Genomic DNA, 19,625 nt, shown 5'->3' with positions numbered 1-19,625 from the left:
TTCAGCGGGGGCCAGGGTGGGCTCCTGGCACCCCGCGGGGGCATCTTCACAGGGTGCGCGACGGCGCACCCTGGCTTTACTTCTTTAGGGGGCCGCCCCCGGGACCTGACCCACCCCGGGGGCAACTCTGAGACCGGTGGCGGAGCCCCACGCGCTTAGTCTGTCTTCTCCGGCGTCAAAGGTCGCCTACCTTCCGGGGGCCATATCTCAGACCCTGGGGGTCCGATCTGCCCCATTTCCGTGTCTTCTCGCTCCTCTTTTGACTGGGTGTGAGTGTTTGATTGATTCAGATGCTCCGTCCATCACCAGCCCCTTTTGTACCGCTTTTGGCGCCATAAGTGTGGCAGGGTATGCTCAGACGTGAGTCCCTTGCTCACTTTGCCACTGGATTCAAGCAAGCCGAGCTGAAGACGGCTGGAAAGCCAGAAACCGGTCCTCGGAGGCTTGTTTCCGGTCCAGAGAAGACATGGCTTGGCAGTTCGGGCTGGACTGTTCCCACGAGGCACAGGGTCATACTGATTTGCATATAGCCATGTCCGAACTGGGGTGGCAGAGTGGACTAAAGAACGGTGATGGATTAAACCCAGATCTTTTGACTGGGTGTGTTTGATTGATTGATTCAGATGCTCCGTCCATCACCACCCCCTTTTGTACAGCTACTCGCTCCTGGTGGCGTCCCCCAGCCACTGGGAGCACTCTCCTTCCCTTTCCAGGTCTCCAAGAGGGTGTATTCTGCAGGGAGCGGTCTTTACTGGCTCCGTGCGCCTCTCTTCTCCCTGCACTGAGGTCTCCTCTTCTGAGCCCTGGTCCTGGGCTCTTCTCTTGGCGCTGTTAGGAGGGTGGGGGAGGGGGGGGGGCAGTCAGGGGTGTCGTCCTTCCAACTGCCCATTGCACCAGGCGCCAGCACCTTTCGCCTCCGCAGACCACACCCCAGAGAGAGCAAGTACTTTTAAAAGTTGAGTAGGGGGCTGGCAGGAAGTCACTGGGTGTCCTATCAAACAGCGACACATGACTTCCCTGCTCCCTCCTTGTCCAGCCTCTGGGTTTGTTCAAAATGGTGCGGTCCAGTGTGTCTGGCCACATGGCCTCTGACACCCAACTCCTTCCCCCCTCACTGCCTGCCCTCTTCCAGCTTGGTGCCTGGCACCCAGCGACAGCAGTTGATGGATTGGCTGGTACCTCCACCTACCTTTTCTCCTTGGAGGGAAGATCTTCACTCTGGGAAGAAAGGTCAATAATCTAACCTACCATGGCCAGACCCCAGCCAGGGACTCCGAGAAATATGACATTTCTGGATGACCCAAAAGCAGTACAAATATGACTTTGGACTCTGCAGAATACTCATTTTCACATCCGCTACACTGCACTGTAGAGCGTGTCTGGAATCTGTAGGCTTTGTGGAAGTAATTTTAGCCATAGGCCCCATATCCCCATAGGGGAATAATAAAGAGTAAACACACTGACTTTCCCTGGCATGTTCCTTCCCAGGGTATAAAGCCTATTCCATGTTACCACCCAGCTCTGCATAAGTCCTGCCACACCATTCACTCTGTAGCTGCTCCTGGACTGCGCACGCTAGGAATGTCCCCTGCGCAGCCCCTACACGTGTGCACACGCATGTACACCCGTGGCTGCATGTAACCAGCTCGGTGTCCCATACTCCAGCTGCTGCACAGCGGCCTAGTCAAGCCAGGGGTACACCAGTAAAAATCTCCATGCAGTCTCCATTATGCGTTCACTGTGGATTAGTCCCAGATTATGAGGCTCCTCCGCAGTAAAAGCCCAACAATTAGGTGCTCAAAAAGCGAAAAATCTGGGCAGTGCATATTGTCAGAACCACCTTGTAACACAGGGGTACCGGTTCTATTGCATGTTTTTGCAGGAGAGAGATGACCTCCTGTTTTAACAGTGATAAGTGGTCTAGTGACATTGGGTGCTGCCTGGGTGGTATGTTTGGGGGGGGGGGAGATTTGGGGAAGGGTGGTTAGAAATTAGTTCTAGACAGTAACCTGTTTGAACTATTTGGCTCGCCCACCTATCTGTGGTGATGTTGCTTCAGAAGGAACTGTTGTATTCTCCCCCCAACAGGAGTGTAATCGTCTTGGGGGAGCGAAGGGAAGTCATTGGGTAGGGGTGGAGGCAGATCGGGTGTTGTTGGTTTTGCCTCTACCTTTGTTGTTGTTGCCTCCGTAGCTTCCTCTTTGGTAACCTCTGGTGTATGTAGACTGGGTGGGAGTCTTGTAAGAGGTGGAAGGGTTGACAGAGGAGTAGCTTCTGGAGGTGCGTTTGTAGAAAGAGCGACAAAAAGAACTTGCGATTACAAGGCTCCCATAGATTTGGCTGTATCTGTGTCTTTCTTCATCTTTTCAAGTGATGAATCTACATTAGGTCCAAATAAGTGTTCCTGATCAAAAAACTGGTTTAAAATGGAAGTTTGTACTTCCGGTTTCAAACCTGAAATGCGTAGCCAAGCATGTCCACGCAGAAGTACACTTGTGTTGACGGCTCTGGAGGCTGTATCTGCTGCGTCCAGAGCGCAACAAATGGAGGTGTTAGTGATGAGCTTTCCCTCTTGTATGTGGTAATTGGCCCTGTTCTTATATTTATCTGGTAGGTGCTGCGATAGGGTCTCAAGTTCATCGTAATGTTCCCTATCAAACCTAGCTAACAAAGCTTGAGTGTTGGTGATACGCCATATGTTAGCTGCTTGTGACGCAGTTCTTTTGCAAGAGGCGTCTAAAAGTTTGGACTCTTTATTGGGGGTGTAGCGTCCCCGGATGTCTGAGAGCTGGCCCTCTTCCTAGCATTGGAAACTACAAGTGAATCTAACGGTACTGGTCCTTTAATATAAGCTGGGTCCCCAGAGGCAGCTTTATACTTTTTCTCGATCCTGAGGTTAATAACTCTTGCCCTTACAGGGTCTTTAAACACTTCAGGTGCATGCTTGATGACCCCCTTTAAGCATAGGTAAAATAGAAGTGGACCTTTGTGAGGTATCAAAAGTGTCCTCTTCCACTGGGTCTGTGTGTAAACTAACCCCATGGTATTGGCCAGCTCTGTAAAGTAGCTGATTAAAGCCTTTTGTGTCCTCTGGAGTGGAAGGCCTAGAGGGGTAGATATCCTCTGGTGGAACATTAGGGACGTCTTGTGTGTTGTAGTCGTCCCAAGGATCAGGAGAAGGTGGTGGCCTATAGTTCCCTAATGGTTCCTCATCCGCACCCTCCCCTTCATCAAAAGTGTCATCATTGTTCCCTGGTGTAGGAGATGGTGTAGGAGAATGGTGTGGTGGGGGAGAAAGTGGAGGAGGTGTATGGAGGGACTGAGGGTCGACATCTTTACTTATGACCCACTGCGCAGGAGTGATTTCTTGGACCTCGGAGTGCTCTACTTCGGAGCCGCTGCTCAGGGGTTCTTGGATTCGCTCCTGTTCAGGTACATCGACGCCCTCCTGGAAAATGTTGTCGGGAATGGATGTCGACGAACGAGCCATTTTCCTTCAAGCCCGACGATCCCGAATGGTCTTCTTGGAGCGGAAAGAGTCGCAAGCTGCACAGTCTCTGGCCTCGTGCTCCGGTGAGAGGCAGAGGTTACACACCTCATGTAGATCGGTGTGGGGAAACTTCGACCCACATTAAGGACACTTTTTGAATGGATTCCTTTCCATGAGCCAGATGCCAAGGCCCAAGTAGACGATTGGAATCGAAGCCGTCGACGTTGGAGAGATGCGCGACGACTTGGATTCGCGATCGAAAACAATACTGTATAAAGGGTGAAGGATAGTTAGCGCGTCAAAAGTAGAATCGGTGATGGTTCCGAACTGGAGCGAGAGAAACACATCCGAGCCCGATGGCGGAAAAAAACTATCTGAAGATGGAGCCAATGCCCATGCGCACTATGGTCCAAAGGAGGAGTCACCTATCTCGTGACTTCCAAAGACATTTCCAGGACAACAACAAAGTGCAAACATCCGGGCCCAACACCAGATGGCAATCTATGCACAGTGTGTGATTTGAAGGACTTGTGTGTGGCGAACCCATTTGTGGACTTGTTGGCGAGTCCTCCTAAGCAGGACTTATTAAAGTCGTTCTTCACCCTCTGCAAATGCTCCGCCAACAGTTAAATGTTGTTGCGGAATACCCAGAGCCAGATCTCCTGACCCAGTGCAAAGAGCTGAAGGGAGAGGGTTCCCCCCCCTTCTAGATGTACTGCATGGCAGACATGCTCATTTTTAGGGGGACTGTCTTACCTCAAATGTGTATGAAGAAAGCTTTGAGAGCAAGACAAATGGCTAGAAGTTCCAAGTAGTTGATGAGCTGCACCTGGCCCTGATGGGTTCAGGTGCCTTGTATATTCAGGTCACAGAGTTTGTGGCCAATCACAACATTCCATTTAAAATGAGAAGGAGCTGGACTGCCCTCTCTGTCATAGACAGAGTCTCTGTCAGGAAGTCATCCTCATCCTTCATCATAAGCATTTTTACTTTGTGGTGCTGGGCAGCTCGTTGAATCCCACACAGTTAGCAGTGGTAGCATTAGGTGGCCAGGCCTTGATGGGATAAGGGTCGAAAACTTCTGGGGATCGACCACACACTCCTGTCACAAGCCTTCTCCCTCCTCAGACATAAGTGGCTCATTAAAGGGGTCCTGAGGTGGGGTCAGGACTGAGAAGCTCTGAGTAAGTCAGCAGTGGAAGGGGAAGAGAGAGGTGGGAGGCCAGGAAGGGTGGATGTTGTTTATCAGGCAAAGGTATAAAAAAAATGAAGGGGTTGTAACCAAGTGTCTAACACTCTCTGGGGCTGATGGTGTGGAGGGTGCAAAGCCTGGTTCCTCATCGAAGGTCTGCATGCGCTTCTTAGAGATGCGCATGAGTAATAGGGCAGAGAGCTTGGCGAGGGTCTTGCCAGTATACAGGTAAGCATTTGATTCTGTTTTGAGCCAGGACCTCAGAGTTTTTTCAAACACTGAGCCTTCCAAGGTGTCAGATCTGGTTGCAGAGGGAGGCTTCAATGCAAGTTTCAATGACGATGGGGGCTCATGGTGGACCTTTTTACGCTCTCACTGTAGGGAGTGGGGAGGTTGACCTGGTCTTTGGGCCCATGGACCAGGCTGGCATCAGCTTCACGAGAAGCTCTTGCTCTTCTTCCTCTGCCTCGGAAGCCCTCGAGGACAGGGCTTCAGGTCCCTCCCGTTCTTTGGCTGCTGGGGTGCTGGATGGGCCGGCCTGTTCCTCTTTGTCAGAGGTTTTGGGGGAAGTTTTGCTGCTGCATTCTGTGATGAGCCCGCTGCCTCTTCCTCCATTATCGCAGGGTCTTCTTGCAGTGGAGGTCATGACAGGTCTGGCTGTCGTGGGTTGGCGAAAGGCACAGATTGCAGAGGCTGTGTGGTAGCGTCAAGGCTAATGTGCATCACACACAGCAAAGCTGGAAAGGTGTATGTTCCCTACCTTGCATTAGGTGCATTAGTCAAGATGCAGCTTAAGATAGATCCAGAGTAGCTAGGGGGCAGTGCTCGAGGGTTTATAGAAGGTTAACTGTTGTTTTTTGTGGGGGAATAAGTCCTGGGCATCACAGGGAAACTTTTGGCAGACACAGAACTGTTCTCAAGTCATATGGATCAAAGGTCGAGCAGCTGGCACAAAATAATCTTTCAAGGAATGTATTGATCCTGGAGCTGTGTTATTGAACATCCGAGACCAATGGCAACAGAAAGCTATCTGAGCTGGAGTACGAATCCTGGTGCATTGTGAACCAAGGGTGGAGTTCAAAATAGGTCTTTTGAGACAAAAATCTTTGAAAAAACATAAGTTTGGTGACTGTGTCACTGGAGTTTAGCACATTCACGCCCTTCAAACGCCAGAAAACAAGCTCGGCTGAACCATGAGTGGCAGTCGCTGCGGCAGTGGCCACATGATGCTTCTGCGGTGTGTTCTAGGGAGCTCTTTCACGAGTCCTGCTAGAACCAGGTTCAAACTCTACCTTGAAACTGGAGCTGCAGGTGCCTGATAATCGTTTAGCTCCTTCAAGAAATGGCTTAATCCAGATAGGAAGGAATAGTCTGACAAGGGGGTTTTCTTCCTAGACCAAGTGTGCCATGCAGCTAACCCAAATCCTTGGACTCATTTAAAGTGGACTCAGGGGCTAGATGGCTAAAAAAGCTGGAAACACAGCCTTAGTAGTTGCCTAGCACCAAAGGCATACTGTACTAATGGCCTCACCCATCAGGAAATATCATGCTCCCTGGGTCCTTACACAAGGTGGTATCTGGTCTTTTTAGATTTCTTATTGATGAACATTTCTCAAACCCTGCTGAGTGTGCATCCAGAAACCTCTGTCAGACTGTGCTGAGGAAGGAATACACCCCAGAAGAGTGGTCTGGCCGGTTGCTGGATCAAGACAGGGTGGTCAGGAAATCCCCCCAAAAATTCCTGTATTTCAAGGTCTTAAATGATTGGTTTTGGAACCAACAGAAATTATACAGACCGGAAATGCTGGGACACTCCAAATGCTAGAGCTGTGCCCAGGGGACTGCAGTGTGGTTGTGGGGGAATGCCCCACATTACGGACATACTGGAGAGTGGTCCAGGCTTACTTGCCAAGTGTTAGTGTTGTCTTTATCCCATCTTCAACACACTTGGCCATCTTACACAGCGGATGGATGTGATCTGACGAACCGTAGCTACAGATGTATAGTGACGTGTCATCCTGTATAGCTGTCACCCCTGCCCACCCCAACTATTCTGCTGGCGCTCCATCACTGGGCTAGGCCTCATCACAGTATTACTATATGCTAAGGTTCTAAGTTCCACTCCACTTACGATACACTCATGTATACTGATACTTTGTGGTATTTAAGGAATACAGGCGTCTCTACAGAGACCCCATTCAGTGGCTGGTCTCTGCTCCCAGTTACTGCTTTAGCCCCCAAACCCTAGGCACCGGAGTCAAATTCCCCGCTCTCCTTCTGGGATGTTTCTGTTATGTTGCCCTCGTGTTTTAGTGTTTCCTGTCTTTACCTCTTTTCCAGTACCGATAGTACTTTATTTACATTCACTAGCAGACATGCTACAGTGGAAGAGAAACAGGGGACCGATAGTTCTTCGATTGTAGAGCATTACACAAGGGTCTGATACAATTTTTTTGGGCCCTATTTTAGAACTCAGACTACCCTGATTAATACACCCGTTTAATGGTAACAATATTTAATACAATTTAAAGTCACGATTATTTTCATAAAAATAAAGTTGCAAAAATATGGCTTGATGACAGGTATTGAAATGTTTTGATTGATTGCCCTTCTCCCCAATGCGATATCTGACAAATGCACTTTTAATGAGGCATACCGTAACTTGCATTTGTGTAGATCGGCTAAGTACTGGACTGCGACCCATTCCTCTGAGAGATGGTTATTGAAACTATCTGTTGGGCACCAATAAATGTACAATGTCAATATGGCTTTATAACAGTGCTTAGGTAATGCTTCCCTTGCCTCGAGTATAATCGGTAAACATTGTTCAGGCCGTTATAAATGTTGGAAATCAAAGAACGCAGGCGCCAAGCTGCTAAGTGCAGGTGTTTTGCATCGTACAGACTGAGCTTTCCTTTGTTAGCATGTCCTTTGAGACCGTATCATTGCCCATCCCTTGTGGTGTCGGGACCATGTTTTGGGACCATTACAGTGCAATTAAAAGCACTATTGCGTTTTTGTTTTTAAATCTAGTTTAGCACATGGGGAATACGTGTAATCAGAAGGAAACGTGGTTGCAAAGATCTCGTACCAACTTCCTGACAGAGCATTGCTTCAAACTTGTGAGTGTTGGTGTCTTGAGGAGTTTGGGCATTTTTGTTTGTTGCAAACATCTGTGCTTGGCACGCCTTACATCTCACAGATGTAGACGGCAGTGGATTGTTAACTCTTTCACGTGCAGCCTGCCTACCTGTCTGCTGAAGTAGTCCACCTCTATGTTTTTTCTCCTGGAACAGGATGTCTCCCAAGTAAAATTCCTCTTTGTATTGTCTAGTCCCAAAAGTCCAGAGTAAACTTTGAAAGTGTGTAAGATAGCATTTCTACCGGTTGGTTTAGATAACACATTGTTGATGCGTTGTCGGTAATTATTTGTAGTAGAGGACTCTGGCTCTGCACTAATGCTTAACTGGTTGACATCCCAACCTGTGTGCGATGCATCCGCTCTGTCTGGTGGGAGACAGGTATTTGAAAGATCTTCCATTTTACTTGAGACCACTGATTGTTTAACCACTCCTGCACAGGTTTCACCTAAAGATGAGCTCCTGGAATAAGATGGGTGCGTGATGCTATTTATCGAAGCAGATTAATTGCTGTCCCCACAGTCAGACTGATCTGCTGAACTTGATCTTGCAAAGCGAATATGCTACTTACCAGTATGCATCTGTTCTTGGCATGTAGGGCTGCTGACATTCATATCTGTGCATAGATCGCCGCCTAGTGTTGGGTCCGGATGATTGCACATTGTTGTCCTGGAAGAGTCTTCAAAGTATAACGAGATAGGTGGCTCCTCCCCTGGACTACAGTGCGCATGGGCATCCTCTCCATCCTCAGATTGTTTTTCGCCATTGTGGCAGAGATGGAGTGTAGTACAGTAAGTGATGACCAGGCCAAGAGTAATTCTGAGTGCTGCAGCCGCTACAGGCGCCGGGGAGGAGGGCGGGCGATATGAATGTCAGCAGCCCTACATGCCAAGAACAGATGCATACTGGTAAGTAGCATATTCGGTTCGAGGCATGTGGGCTGCTGAATTCATATCTGTGCATAGAATACATAGCAGTCCCTCTATTAGCGGCGGCTGCCCGTGCCAGCTGCAGCAGTCTGAAAAAGTGTTTTTAGAACAGCCTGCCATACAGCTGCCTGCTGTTTGGAGTGCACATCTACGCAGTAGTGTTTTGTAAATGTGTGTATGGTAGACCATGTGGCTGCTCTACAGATTTCCTCTAAAGGAATGCTTCCAAGGAAAGCCATGGATGCCCCCAACTTTCGTGTTGAGTGGTCTCTTGGGGGAACCGTTAATGTGCGCTTAGCCTTTTGATAGCAATTCTGTATGCACTTAACGATCCACCTGGCTATACCTGCTTTTGAAATGGGGTTGCCTTTGTGTTGTGGTGAAAAGGCAACAAACAGTTGTTTTGTCTTCCTAAAATCTTTTGTCCTATCTATGTTGTACATTAGAGCTCTCTTGACGTCTAATGTGTGGAGCATTCTCTCTGCCACCGAATCTGGATTCTGGAAGAACACTGGCAGTTCTATAGTTTGATTCATATGGAACTGTGAAACTACTTTAGGCAGAAACTTAGGGTTAGTGCGTAGTACCACCCTGTTGGAGTGAATCTGTATGAATGGCTCCTGGATAGTTAGTGCCTGAAGTTCACTAACTCGCCGTAGCGATGTGATTGCTATTAGGAAAGCCACTTTCCACGTCAAGAATTGTATCTCACATGAGTGTAGAGGCTCAAAAGGTGGTCCCATCAGTCTGGTAAGGACCACATTCAGGTTCCATACAGGTGCTGGTGGGTGTCGGGGAGGAATAACTCGTTTGAGTCCCTCCAGAAAAGCTTTGATGGCAGGCACTCTGAAAAGTGAGAGATGCTGCCTGTTTTGGAGATAAGCTGCTATTATGGATAAATGTATACGAATGGAAGCATAGGCCAGATTGCATTTGTATAGATGTAATAGATAACAGATGATGTTGTGAGTAGATGCAACTAGCGGATTAATGTCGTTGTTGGCACAATAAATGACAAACCGCTTCCATTTCGCCGCATAACATGCTCTAGTGGTGGGCTTTCTTGCCTCCCTTATGATAGCCATACAGTCAGGAGGCAGGTTGAGGTAGCCAAATTCTAAGACCTCAGGAGCCAGATCGCCAGGTTGAGCTGTTGCGGATCTGGATGCTGAATGTCGCCATGGCTCGGGTCAAAGGCCTGGGCGTGAAGTGCAGCCTTTGATGCGGTACCACCGAGAGTTCTAGAAACGTGGTGTACCATGGTTGGCGTGCCCACGTCGGAGCAACCAGGATGAGAGTCATCGAGTGTTGCTTCAGTTTGCGTGCCACTAGCGGTATTAGCGGTGCTGGGGGAAAAGCGTACGCAAATATGCCTGACCAGTTCATCCATATCGCATTTCCCTGCGACTGTGGGTGTGGGAACCTGGCGGCAAAGCCTTGGCATTTTGCGTTTTCCCTTGTGGTAAACAGGTCTATCTCTGGATGACCCCACTGCTGGAAGTACGGTTGGAGTACTGATGGATGTATCTCTCACTCGTGCATCTGGTGGCTGTGCCTGCTAAGCAGGTCCGCCATCTGATTGTCCTTGCCTGGGAGGTGTTCCGCCATGAGGAAGATGTTTCTCTGAATGGCCCACTTCCACATGCGCTGAGCCAGATGAGAAAACTGTGGAGAGTGTGTACCTCCCTGCTTCTTTATGTAGTACATGGCCGTCATGTTGTCCGTCCAGATCAATACTACCTTGTTACACAAATGTACTTTGAATGCTTTCATTGCCATGAAGATAGCATCAGTTCCAGAAGGTTGATGTGCATCTTCTTCTGCTGTGCTGTCCATAGTCCCTGCACTGTGTAGTGGAGTACATGAGCTCCCCATCCCTGGAGAGATGCGTCCGTCGTCAGTATAATCTGTGGCACAGGCTCTTGGAACGGTCGGCCCCTGCAAAGGTTTTGTGGGTTCCACCAATGTAGAGAGTTGTATGTGCGACCGGTCATCAACACTAGGTCTTTCAATTGTCCATGAGCCTGATTCCACTGACGTGCCAAGCACTCCTGAAGCGGATGCATGTGTAGTCTCGCGTGCGGGACTATGAAGATGCAGGAGGCCATCATGCCTATCAACTGCATGAACACTCGCGCTGGAAGCGAGTGTTGTGGTTTGAATTTCCGTATCAGCAATTGCATGCTGTTGATCCTCACTGAATTTGGCTGTGCTTTGGCTGCCAGAGTGTCTGTTGTCGCGCTCAAGTACTGCCGTACATGGGCGGGCTGAAGGTGGGACTTTGGATAATTTCGTGAAAACCCCAGATCGTGAAGAAGGTGAATGGTGTGGGACATGTGGGTGGCACATTGCTGGACCGACTTTGCTTGGATAAGCCAGTCGTCCAGATAAGGGTAGACGTGAACGTTCTGTCTCCGTAGGTGTGCAGCCACTGTCGCCAGGCACTTGGTAAACACCCTGGGTGCTGTCGTCACTCCGAAAGAGAGGACCATTAACTGATAATGCTGATCCTGAATGGTAAATCTGAGATATTTTCTGTGTGACGGATGTAGCGGTATATGGAAATATGCCTCCTTCAGATCTAGTGTTGCGAGGAAATCTCCCTGACTGAGTAACGGTAGAACCTGCTGTAATGTGAGCATGTGAAAGTGTTCTGATAGGATGTACTGGTTTAGGGGCCTGAGGTCTAGTATGGGTCTGAGGGACCCGTCCTTTTTTGGGATCAAGAAGTACAGCGAGTACACCCCTGTACCTTTTTGTTCCACAGTCACGAGCTCTATGGCTCCTTTTTGCAGCATGCTGACTACCTGCTGCTGCATTAACTGTAAATGCTCTGCGGACATAGGACGGTGTCTTGGGGGTATGTTGGGTGGAGTGGATGTTAACTCCAGACAATAACCGTATTGGATAAGCTGCCTCACCCACCTGTCTGTAGTGATGGATTTCCAGACCGGCAGGAACTGTTGTAGTCTCCCCCCCGACCGGTGTGGTATGGTCGGGGGCAGTGGCAAGACGTCACTGTTTGTTAGTGGCGGAGGATCGGGAGTTGTTGTTTCCACGACCTCTGCCCTTGGTGCTGTTTGCACGATAGCCACCCCTATTGTTCTTGTTGTAGGTGGTCTGCGTGCCTCCTTTACTGTATTGTGCCTGCTGGGACACCTGGCCTCTGGAAGCTCCTCTATTGTTGGAGCGACGAAAAGAACCACCCCTGAACTGCTGCGACTGTAGAGCCCCCATAGACTTTGCAGTCTCTGTGTCCTTCTTAATTTTTTCTAAGGTGGTGTCCACTTCTGGGCCAAATAAGTAATCAGGTTAACCGGCTGATTGAGTATGGTGGTTTGTATCTCAGGCTTGAAGCCGGAGACTCTCAGCCAGGCGTGTCTTCGTAACATAACACTTGTATTAATCGCCCTGGCTGCAGTGTCTGCTGCGTCTAGTGCACACTTACTAGATGCATTTGATATAAGTTTCCCTTCTTGTATTAGCATCTCTGCTGTTTCCTTATACTCATCTGGCAAGTATTGTAACAGGGTCTCGAGTGTATCATAATGAGCCCTGTCATATCTAGCGAAGAGTGCCTGTGTGTTGGAGATTCGCCAGACATTGGCCGCTTGAGCTGCCACCCTTTTTCCTGATGCTTCTAGCACTTTAGATTCCTTTTCAGGGGGAGGAGCATCACCCGTTGTTTGCGAGTTCGCTCTTTTACGAGCATTGGAAACAACCAGAGAGTCCAACGGCAACTGTCCCTTGATATACGTAGGGTCCACAGGTGCTAGTTTGTATTTTTTTTCAATTCTGGCGTTTACTACCCATGCCCTTGTGGTCTCCCTAAAGATGTCTCCAGCGTGTTTCAGGACACTTTTTAGCATGGGTAGAGTCTTGACAGTTCTCTCTGAGGTTGAGAAGGTGTCAAACAAAATGTCCTCTTCAATAGGGTCAGCATGGAGCTGGAAATCTTGATTTTTTGCTGCCCTCTCAATAAGTGCATTAAATGCAGCTGTGTCTTCTGTAGATGAGGTTTTAATAGCATAGACATGACTGTCCAGAGCAGTTTGTGGATCCCCTGGGTCAACAGCGTCTGCCCAGGGTTCAGTGTGATCATCTGGATCAGTGTCTACAGGATAACTGTAATCCTCATTGTCACCATCCCCTACATCCACATCCGAATGTGTGGGTGAAATAGGAGCAGGGTCTTGCCCATATGGTTGTAGAGGTTCAAAAAGAAGAGGTGACGTAGCAGAATCCCTCTTTTTCTTCAATGGAATTTTATATGACTCCATAGGCTGTTCTGGGGTGATCTTTCGCTTGAAAATGGAAAGTGTGCCAGTCTCAGCGTCGATGAATTGCCTCGACTGATCTTCCTGCAGAGGCTGTCGATGCTTGATGGCCCCTTCCGTAGTTGTAGGCTTTGGCCCCATGGACACCTTTTTGGCAGCTTCGACGCCAGTCTTAAGGGCGAATGCCTTACGTACCACTGTCGGCGGCAGTGTGAACTTAATCGGTGCCGACGACTTCGGCGGTTTACTGACTGGCTTCGGGGGTGGAGTGGACTTCGGTCCGACAGCAATAGCCTTCTTTTTAATGCGTTGCAGCGAGTCAGACACCTGCTTCGAAAAAGAGGCGGATGGCTGTGTTGACTCGACGGGGTCTTTAGAGCCACTGCTAGTCGTGGACTCGAGGTCTTTACTGCCCTTAGCCTTGTCGAGTCGACGTTTAGGATCGAGAACGTTCTGAGTTTCGAGTCCCTTGTTTGTGTCTACGGCCTTCGGCGCCGACTTCTTCGGGTCGATGTCCTTGACCATTTTCTTCGGAGCCCGGTCTTCGGCTCGAAACCCTTTAGCGACCTCCCCGGGTCGAGAACACTCTTCTGTTTCGTCGGTGCCGATGGTTCAGAAGCCTTGATCCGACCAAAGTAATATGTACTTTCGGTTTCGATTTAGTTTCCGGTGCTTTCGGTTTTGTAGACACCGATGCTTTAGGTTTTGATTTCGATCGTTCAACCGATGGCTCGTTGGAAATGTCCGTAGCCGGGCCTTGAGGCGAGGCTGTAGAACTATGCGTTTGATCTCGGGTAAGGCCATGTGGTGATCCCTCGACCTGAGCCTTTTAGAGTGTTTTAGTCTCAGCCCCCGTACCAACGGTTGGGCCTAGCTCCTCGCTCGAGCTATCTTCGATGGCCCCAAAGGCCTCATCGTCGTCTCCTACCTCGTCGACGACGTCTTCATTATAGACCATTTCCACATCTGCGTCGTAACTGGAGTCGATCTCCGATGCAGGATCAGACAGGTTCTCTTGAACTTCCTGCTCGACTCCCTCATCTTCCTCGGCATCGAAGATGTTCACCGGGTCAGGTGCCGTCTGCTGGGCCTCCTTTCGCGCTGCGCGTCGAAGGCGAATTGTCTTCTTGGAGCGGAACCGAGAACAAGCCATACAGCTGGCTTCATCGTGATCCGGAGACAGGCACTTGTTGCACACCGGGTGGACATCGATGTGAGGATACTTGGAGTTGCAAACGGGACATCTCTTGAACGGGCTCAGTTCCATAATGGATCGTCGATAAGGCCTCTGGCGTCGACCGGGCCTTTAGTGCTGAAAAGCCACGAGGCTCTTCTTGACGTCCGGCTCGAGGATAGAGCTGGAACAAGTACTGGGCACCGATCGCAAAGACAATACCGACGATAACTAAAGGCCTTTTGGCCAAATATAACATTTTTTATCAATTCCGAACTCGAGTTAACAAATATACAGCCGAACCTAATGGCGGAAAAAAACAATCTGAGGATGGAGAGGATGCCCATGCGCACTGTAGTCCAGGGGAGGAGCCACCTATCTCGTGATACTTCGAAGACTCTTCCAGGACAACAATGTGCAATCATCCGGACTCAACACTAGGCGGCGATATATGCACAGATATAAATTCAGCAGCCCACATGCCTCGAACCCTACATTCACTTTGACTTGGTTTTACTGTGACCATCTCTGTATTTAACTACGCTGCCAGCAAAGTTGTCTTCTTTTCTGGAATGGGAGTTGATTTCTTTAGCTTTACAGTGAACCACAAATAAAATATTAGATATACAATCTTCTGAAAACGTACATGACATTGTACACAGGAACTCTATTTTACCAGCCAATAGATTGGGTACGGGTATATGCGAAAGGGCGTATATCTCGGGTACACCTCTAGTACTAAATACTCTTCGGTTGCTTTATACACGAAAGATGCGTCTTTGCGTGTTCGGTTGTTACCAATGTCCTGCAGCCTAAAAACTTCAGTTGTTGTGGTGCTTGATCTAGTCTATTACGTGGAAGCCCTCTTTGAAACCTAACTTAGTTTGTAAAGCTTCCTTAACTTGATCTATTTCATCAGATTGCTTCATCTTAGCTAGGAATACCCTCCTAAAACTGGAAGACTGAACTTGTATACTTGAAATCTATGCAGGATTTAGTTTGTTTTAAACTGGTGCTGTATAGCTTTTCCCTCGTATAGGACAGCTTTTGCTCTTTTCTTGAATTTTCCCGCAAGGTGTTGTGTTAATGCCTCAATCTCTTCCAACTGTTGATGGGCATATTTCATAAGCAATGTATTTATTAAGCTATGTGCTATTATGTGACTGCAGCCCTCTTCTCCGCCGCATTTAACTATCTTTATCGGGGGAAGGTCTGGAGACATATTTGACCTGTTCTACTGGGCTTAGGAGTCGCCTCTGTGCTCCCTTTAATATAGGTCGGGTCTAGTTCTTTCCATTTCTTTTCTAGAAGTGGAGCGATCTCTGTCTGGAGCCAGCATTAAGAGCGCTCCCTTGATGCGCATGGTTATACTCTGCAGCATAGGTCAAAACTGGTTATGGTGTTGGATATGGCTTAAACGTTCTACAAGTGAAGAAGAGTCTTCCTGTTCCTCTCATTTCCTCGCCATGAGTGTCTGCAGCCCTTCTGATAATCCCATGATATAATGCATTTTTATCTGGAGGCAATGCCCTTCAAAGATACAGGGTCTGATTTAGATATTGGCGGGTGGGTTACTCTGTCACAACGGCTATCCCATCTGCCGAATATAAATCCCATTGTAATCAATGGGATTTAGATTTCAGCGGTGTAACCAATGGGATTTAGATTTCAGCGGTGTAACCAATGGGATTTAGACTTCAGTGGTGTAACCAATGGGATTTAGATTTCAGCGGTGTAACCAATGGGATTTAGACTTCCGTGGTGTAACCAATGGGATTTAGATTTCGGCGGACAGGATATCCGTTACTGTTGTGAAGGAGAAACCCGTCCGCCGAGATCGAATTCAGGCCCATAGCTTGATGTGTTTCTCTGGGAATCTGTTTTGTCACTTTGAAGTGATACATTCTAACCTTCCCACCTTCATCCACATTAGTAGGCATTTATAAAGGTTCCTCCTTTCCTTCATGACACACAGCAGAGCTGAACGGTTGCAAACATATGTTGGGGACACGCTGAACGCTTCCCTAGGAATGCATCCATTCACTGCTTGCCACTGTCTGTGTTTTGTAGCTGACTTTCTATTTGCTGGCTTTATATTTTTTAGGCTGTCAAACAGGTCTCTGTACCTCCTGTGGAGCAAAGCCTCTTTACCACCTCTCTGGCTCGCTTCTTGTATTCTTCCACAAGTGCTTTCTTTCTGAATTTTTATTTCTTTTTTGCAACGGACTCCTGGAGATTGCTTGATTTTCAGCTCTCTCCCTTGTGTGCTAGTACAAGCACTGTATTCTTTTGGAAAGATTTCCTACACATGACTGATTCTATTTATCTCCGGCACTGTGAGTTCATCAATCATGCATGCCTGTGAGCCTGTGACCAGAAGGCGAACATGCAATAAAGATCCCTTTCAAAGTTGTTTTTATCTTTGTCCATTTGCTTCACTTCAAAGAAAGAGGTCTTCTGACAAATTGTTGTTTATTCTTTTAAAAGGGAGATTGTTTTTTACTTTTCTTCATCGGATTACAACCCATCTATGACAAATTGTTCTGGTTTTATTGTATTAAGCTATACCCGACTCTGGCGGCAATTCTGGTCCCAAGTGCCTTTCTGTTTTTCTCTGTAAAAGTTTGGGTCTGAACCAGAAGCATGTAAAGCAATGTTCTGATTCATGATATGTTGGCAAACCGAGCACCCCCCCCCCCCCCCCCCCCCCAATCCTGGATGCTCGACACTGAATGCAAATTGGAAATGAAAATGTGGACACAATTTGAACGGCAGAGTCTCCATAGCTACTTTTAAAATAAAGTGGAATTTACAAATGCCAATAAAAAGAACCAACAAAAAAAGGTGGGAGAGCGCTAAACGAAATCCCATAACATGTCATTTTCTGACTGGGTGAAAGAGCACAGAAAAGGCCTCTTTTCGACGTGCGACTGAATACAGAATCGGCGCCCTTCTCCGGAATCACCAACGCAGCTCCTTGTCGTGCTTTCAAACTCACCAATGGATGAAAATCTAAAATAGTGGTCACCTTTTGGGGCATTGTGTGCTTGGGGTTGGTGCCAGAAGGGGTCATCTAGACTGTCTACATGGTGGAAAAAGGCAGAGCATGTGAATGCAGAATTTACGCTGCAAAACGTGCATCAGTGACTGTGGACTTGCGCTTGATCTAAAGGTGCAGAGTACACACCTCATGGGAGAATAACACTCTTGGACATTAACTCTGGAAATTCCATTACAGTTTAAGCATCCAGCAGGCCAATAAGAGATAATTTCTTACTTCCAATGCTTAATTTGCAGCTTTGTGGGAAGTTGGACGCTTATGGTGTCCATGGTCCTTGCAAGAGCTATCTAGTCAGTGAAAGTGGCCGACGTGGGGATGTGCAGAGGAGTAATGCACATGCCATTCAAGTGTGCTGATCCACTGTGAGCCTTGCTGCAGATTCCCTCCCCTACACAAAGAGTGAAGAGGCACTCCAAAGATGCACTGCACTTTACAGAGGGAAAACTGGTCTCTGTCTTTAACATAGAATGGGCATTTGTTCAGTCTAGGGCAGTGTGAAAAGCGATCGATTGAACCACAGTCCGTTAGAACACCACCGCCCATACCTCCTAATGGCCAAATCAAGAAAGGCTTGGCCTATGACAAGAGTGGATATGGAGGGTGTGGGGACTCGGTCACCTACCTCTTGTTTCAGGGTGAGCCTCGACATGATCTCGTTGTGGTCGATCAAGGACAGCTCATCTGCTTCGTCCAGGTCCTCCTCCTCGTTCAGCGAGTCCGGGAGCATGTGATGCCTGTGAAAGGAACTTTTTAAAGTCAGTGCGAACCTCTCCTCTCGGGCATCACCATCAAGCGACACATCTGTAACTGCACTGCTATAATGTCTTGTACCAGGCAAAAGAAAAGGCCCACACCAAGCCTTGTATATGCCTACCAAGCAAGAAAGGTCTTCTATCTTGGAACCCATTCAGTCTTGAGCAGTGTGGGTGCCCACAGAAGGTCTGACCAGTTGTATGCTTCACTCTGTGTTTGTGGTGTGCCGAGGATGTTACATTCTTTTCCCCGACAAGTTATAAACATTCTTTTGACTTTGCTTTGCAAATGCTGTAACAAAGCCAGGTTTTACTGTTTCTCTTTTCTACACACCTCTCTGTCCCAATTTTACCTCTCCCGCCTCCTGATATCTGTGCATTTCCATCTTTGTTTTGCACACTTGTGTCGTCACCCTGGGTGTGCTCATGTTATGATTTCGAACCGTTCATCAACGTTCAATCAAATAGGCCACTGTATCACGCCTAGTGCACACAGCAAAAGGATGTGTGCATCAGGTGCTTACACTGACCATAGGATGAAGTTGATCCTTAAAAACACTACTAAAGGGATAGGGTGGTTCTTCACTATGAAAGTAAAGCACTAAAATCGATATAAATCGCCCTAAATACTACCTCGGAGGGGCTACTATGATGACAATCACAATCTTAGAGACAACTGAAATTAGCCAGTTATGATGAGCAACACAACACCACCACACCCAATGCAATACTCATGATGTCATAAATTCGATCACAAATGACAGGACATCACATATCCTGTAACCAATGAAATCAAAGACTACTTCGCTGAAGGCACTCCACACCCTGGAATTGGCTAGGTTCAAGCAATGGTTGGACCTAAGAATTTGCGTGGACAGATGTGCATCGTGCAGGCAACTCGCTGCTTGTCAAAGAGTGCGGACCTCAAAGCATACATTGGCAGTGCCCTATAGGCTCCGGGTGCAGTGCCTGGCCTGTGATCAGGTTCTGTGCTGAACACCCCTACAGTTTACTAGAATAATGTATGCTGAAGAGGCTGAGCCCCTCTGATGAGACAGATCTGGATCAAAACAATTAATTGGGGGGGACGGAGGGGGGAGTGATGACACAGAGTACTAATTGCAAGGCAGAGACTGATCTAGAGAAAAGGCCAGGCTAATCGGAGGAGTGAAGTTTGGGACACAAGTTTTGACAGCAAGGCCCATGTTAATTGGCGGAGGGCAGTGCATGGGAAATACGAGTACAAACCTTAGCACTGTCACCAAAAAGAGTCTCTCTCCGCCTACTGAATTGTTTCCCAGATTAGCCTGAACACTGAGCCTTTGTCTAGGCATGGACTGGCGCAGGATACAAAGGTGCAAAGCGTACATGTAATGGGGGAATGATAGTCTTAGGCGGTGGCATGGGAAATGCCATTATGGTTCAATAGTCAGACGGGCTAGGGAGCGGTTATTTCTTTCCTTGGCAAATTTTCATCTCAGTGAGCGGTTCGACTTTGATTTAAAGGTGTGCATGGGTCCTGCTGAGACCTGTTTCGGCAGAGTGAGTGGATGATTTTGATGTTCACATTTCATGGAGGAAAATGCACCTTTACTAAAAGTTCGGATAAC

General features: G+C 48.1%; 1 protein-coding gene across 10 annotated transcripts in view; it reads right to left on the bottom strand.

The window, feature by feature from the left end:
- The window catches only part of RAPGEF1 (Rap guanine nucleotide exchange factor 1), a 714,396-nt gene that overhangs the window by 183,696 nt on the left and 511,075 nt on the right, over nt 1-19,625 (bottom strand). For all 10 annotated transcript variants that reach the window (XM_086924774.1, XM_086924779.1, XM_086924781.1 and 7 more), the window contains one exon: nt 17,886-17,997. In XM_086924774.1, coding sequence (XP_086780900.1) covers nt 17,886-17,997 — 112 coding nt within the window. The remainder of the gene's footprint in view (nt 1-17,885; nt 17,998-19,625) is intronic.

This window comes from Lissotriton vulgaris, chromosome 5 (assembly GCF_964263255.1).
Source record: "Lissotriton vulgaris chromosome 5, aLisVul1.2, whole genome shotgun sequence".
NCBI lineage: Eukaryota > Metazoa > Chordata > Amphibia > Caudata > Salamandridae > Lissotriton > Lissotriton vulgaris.
Note: the sequence above shows the minus strand (reverse complement) of the source record. Positions and strands in the feature narration are given on the sequence as shown.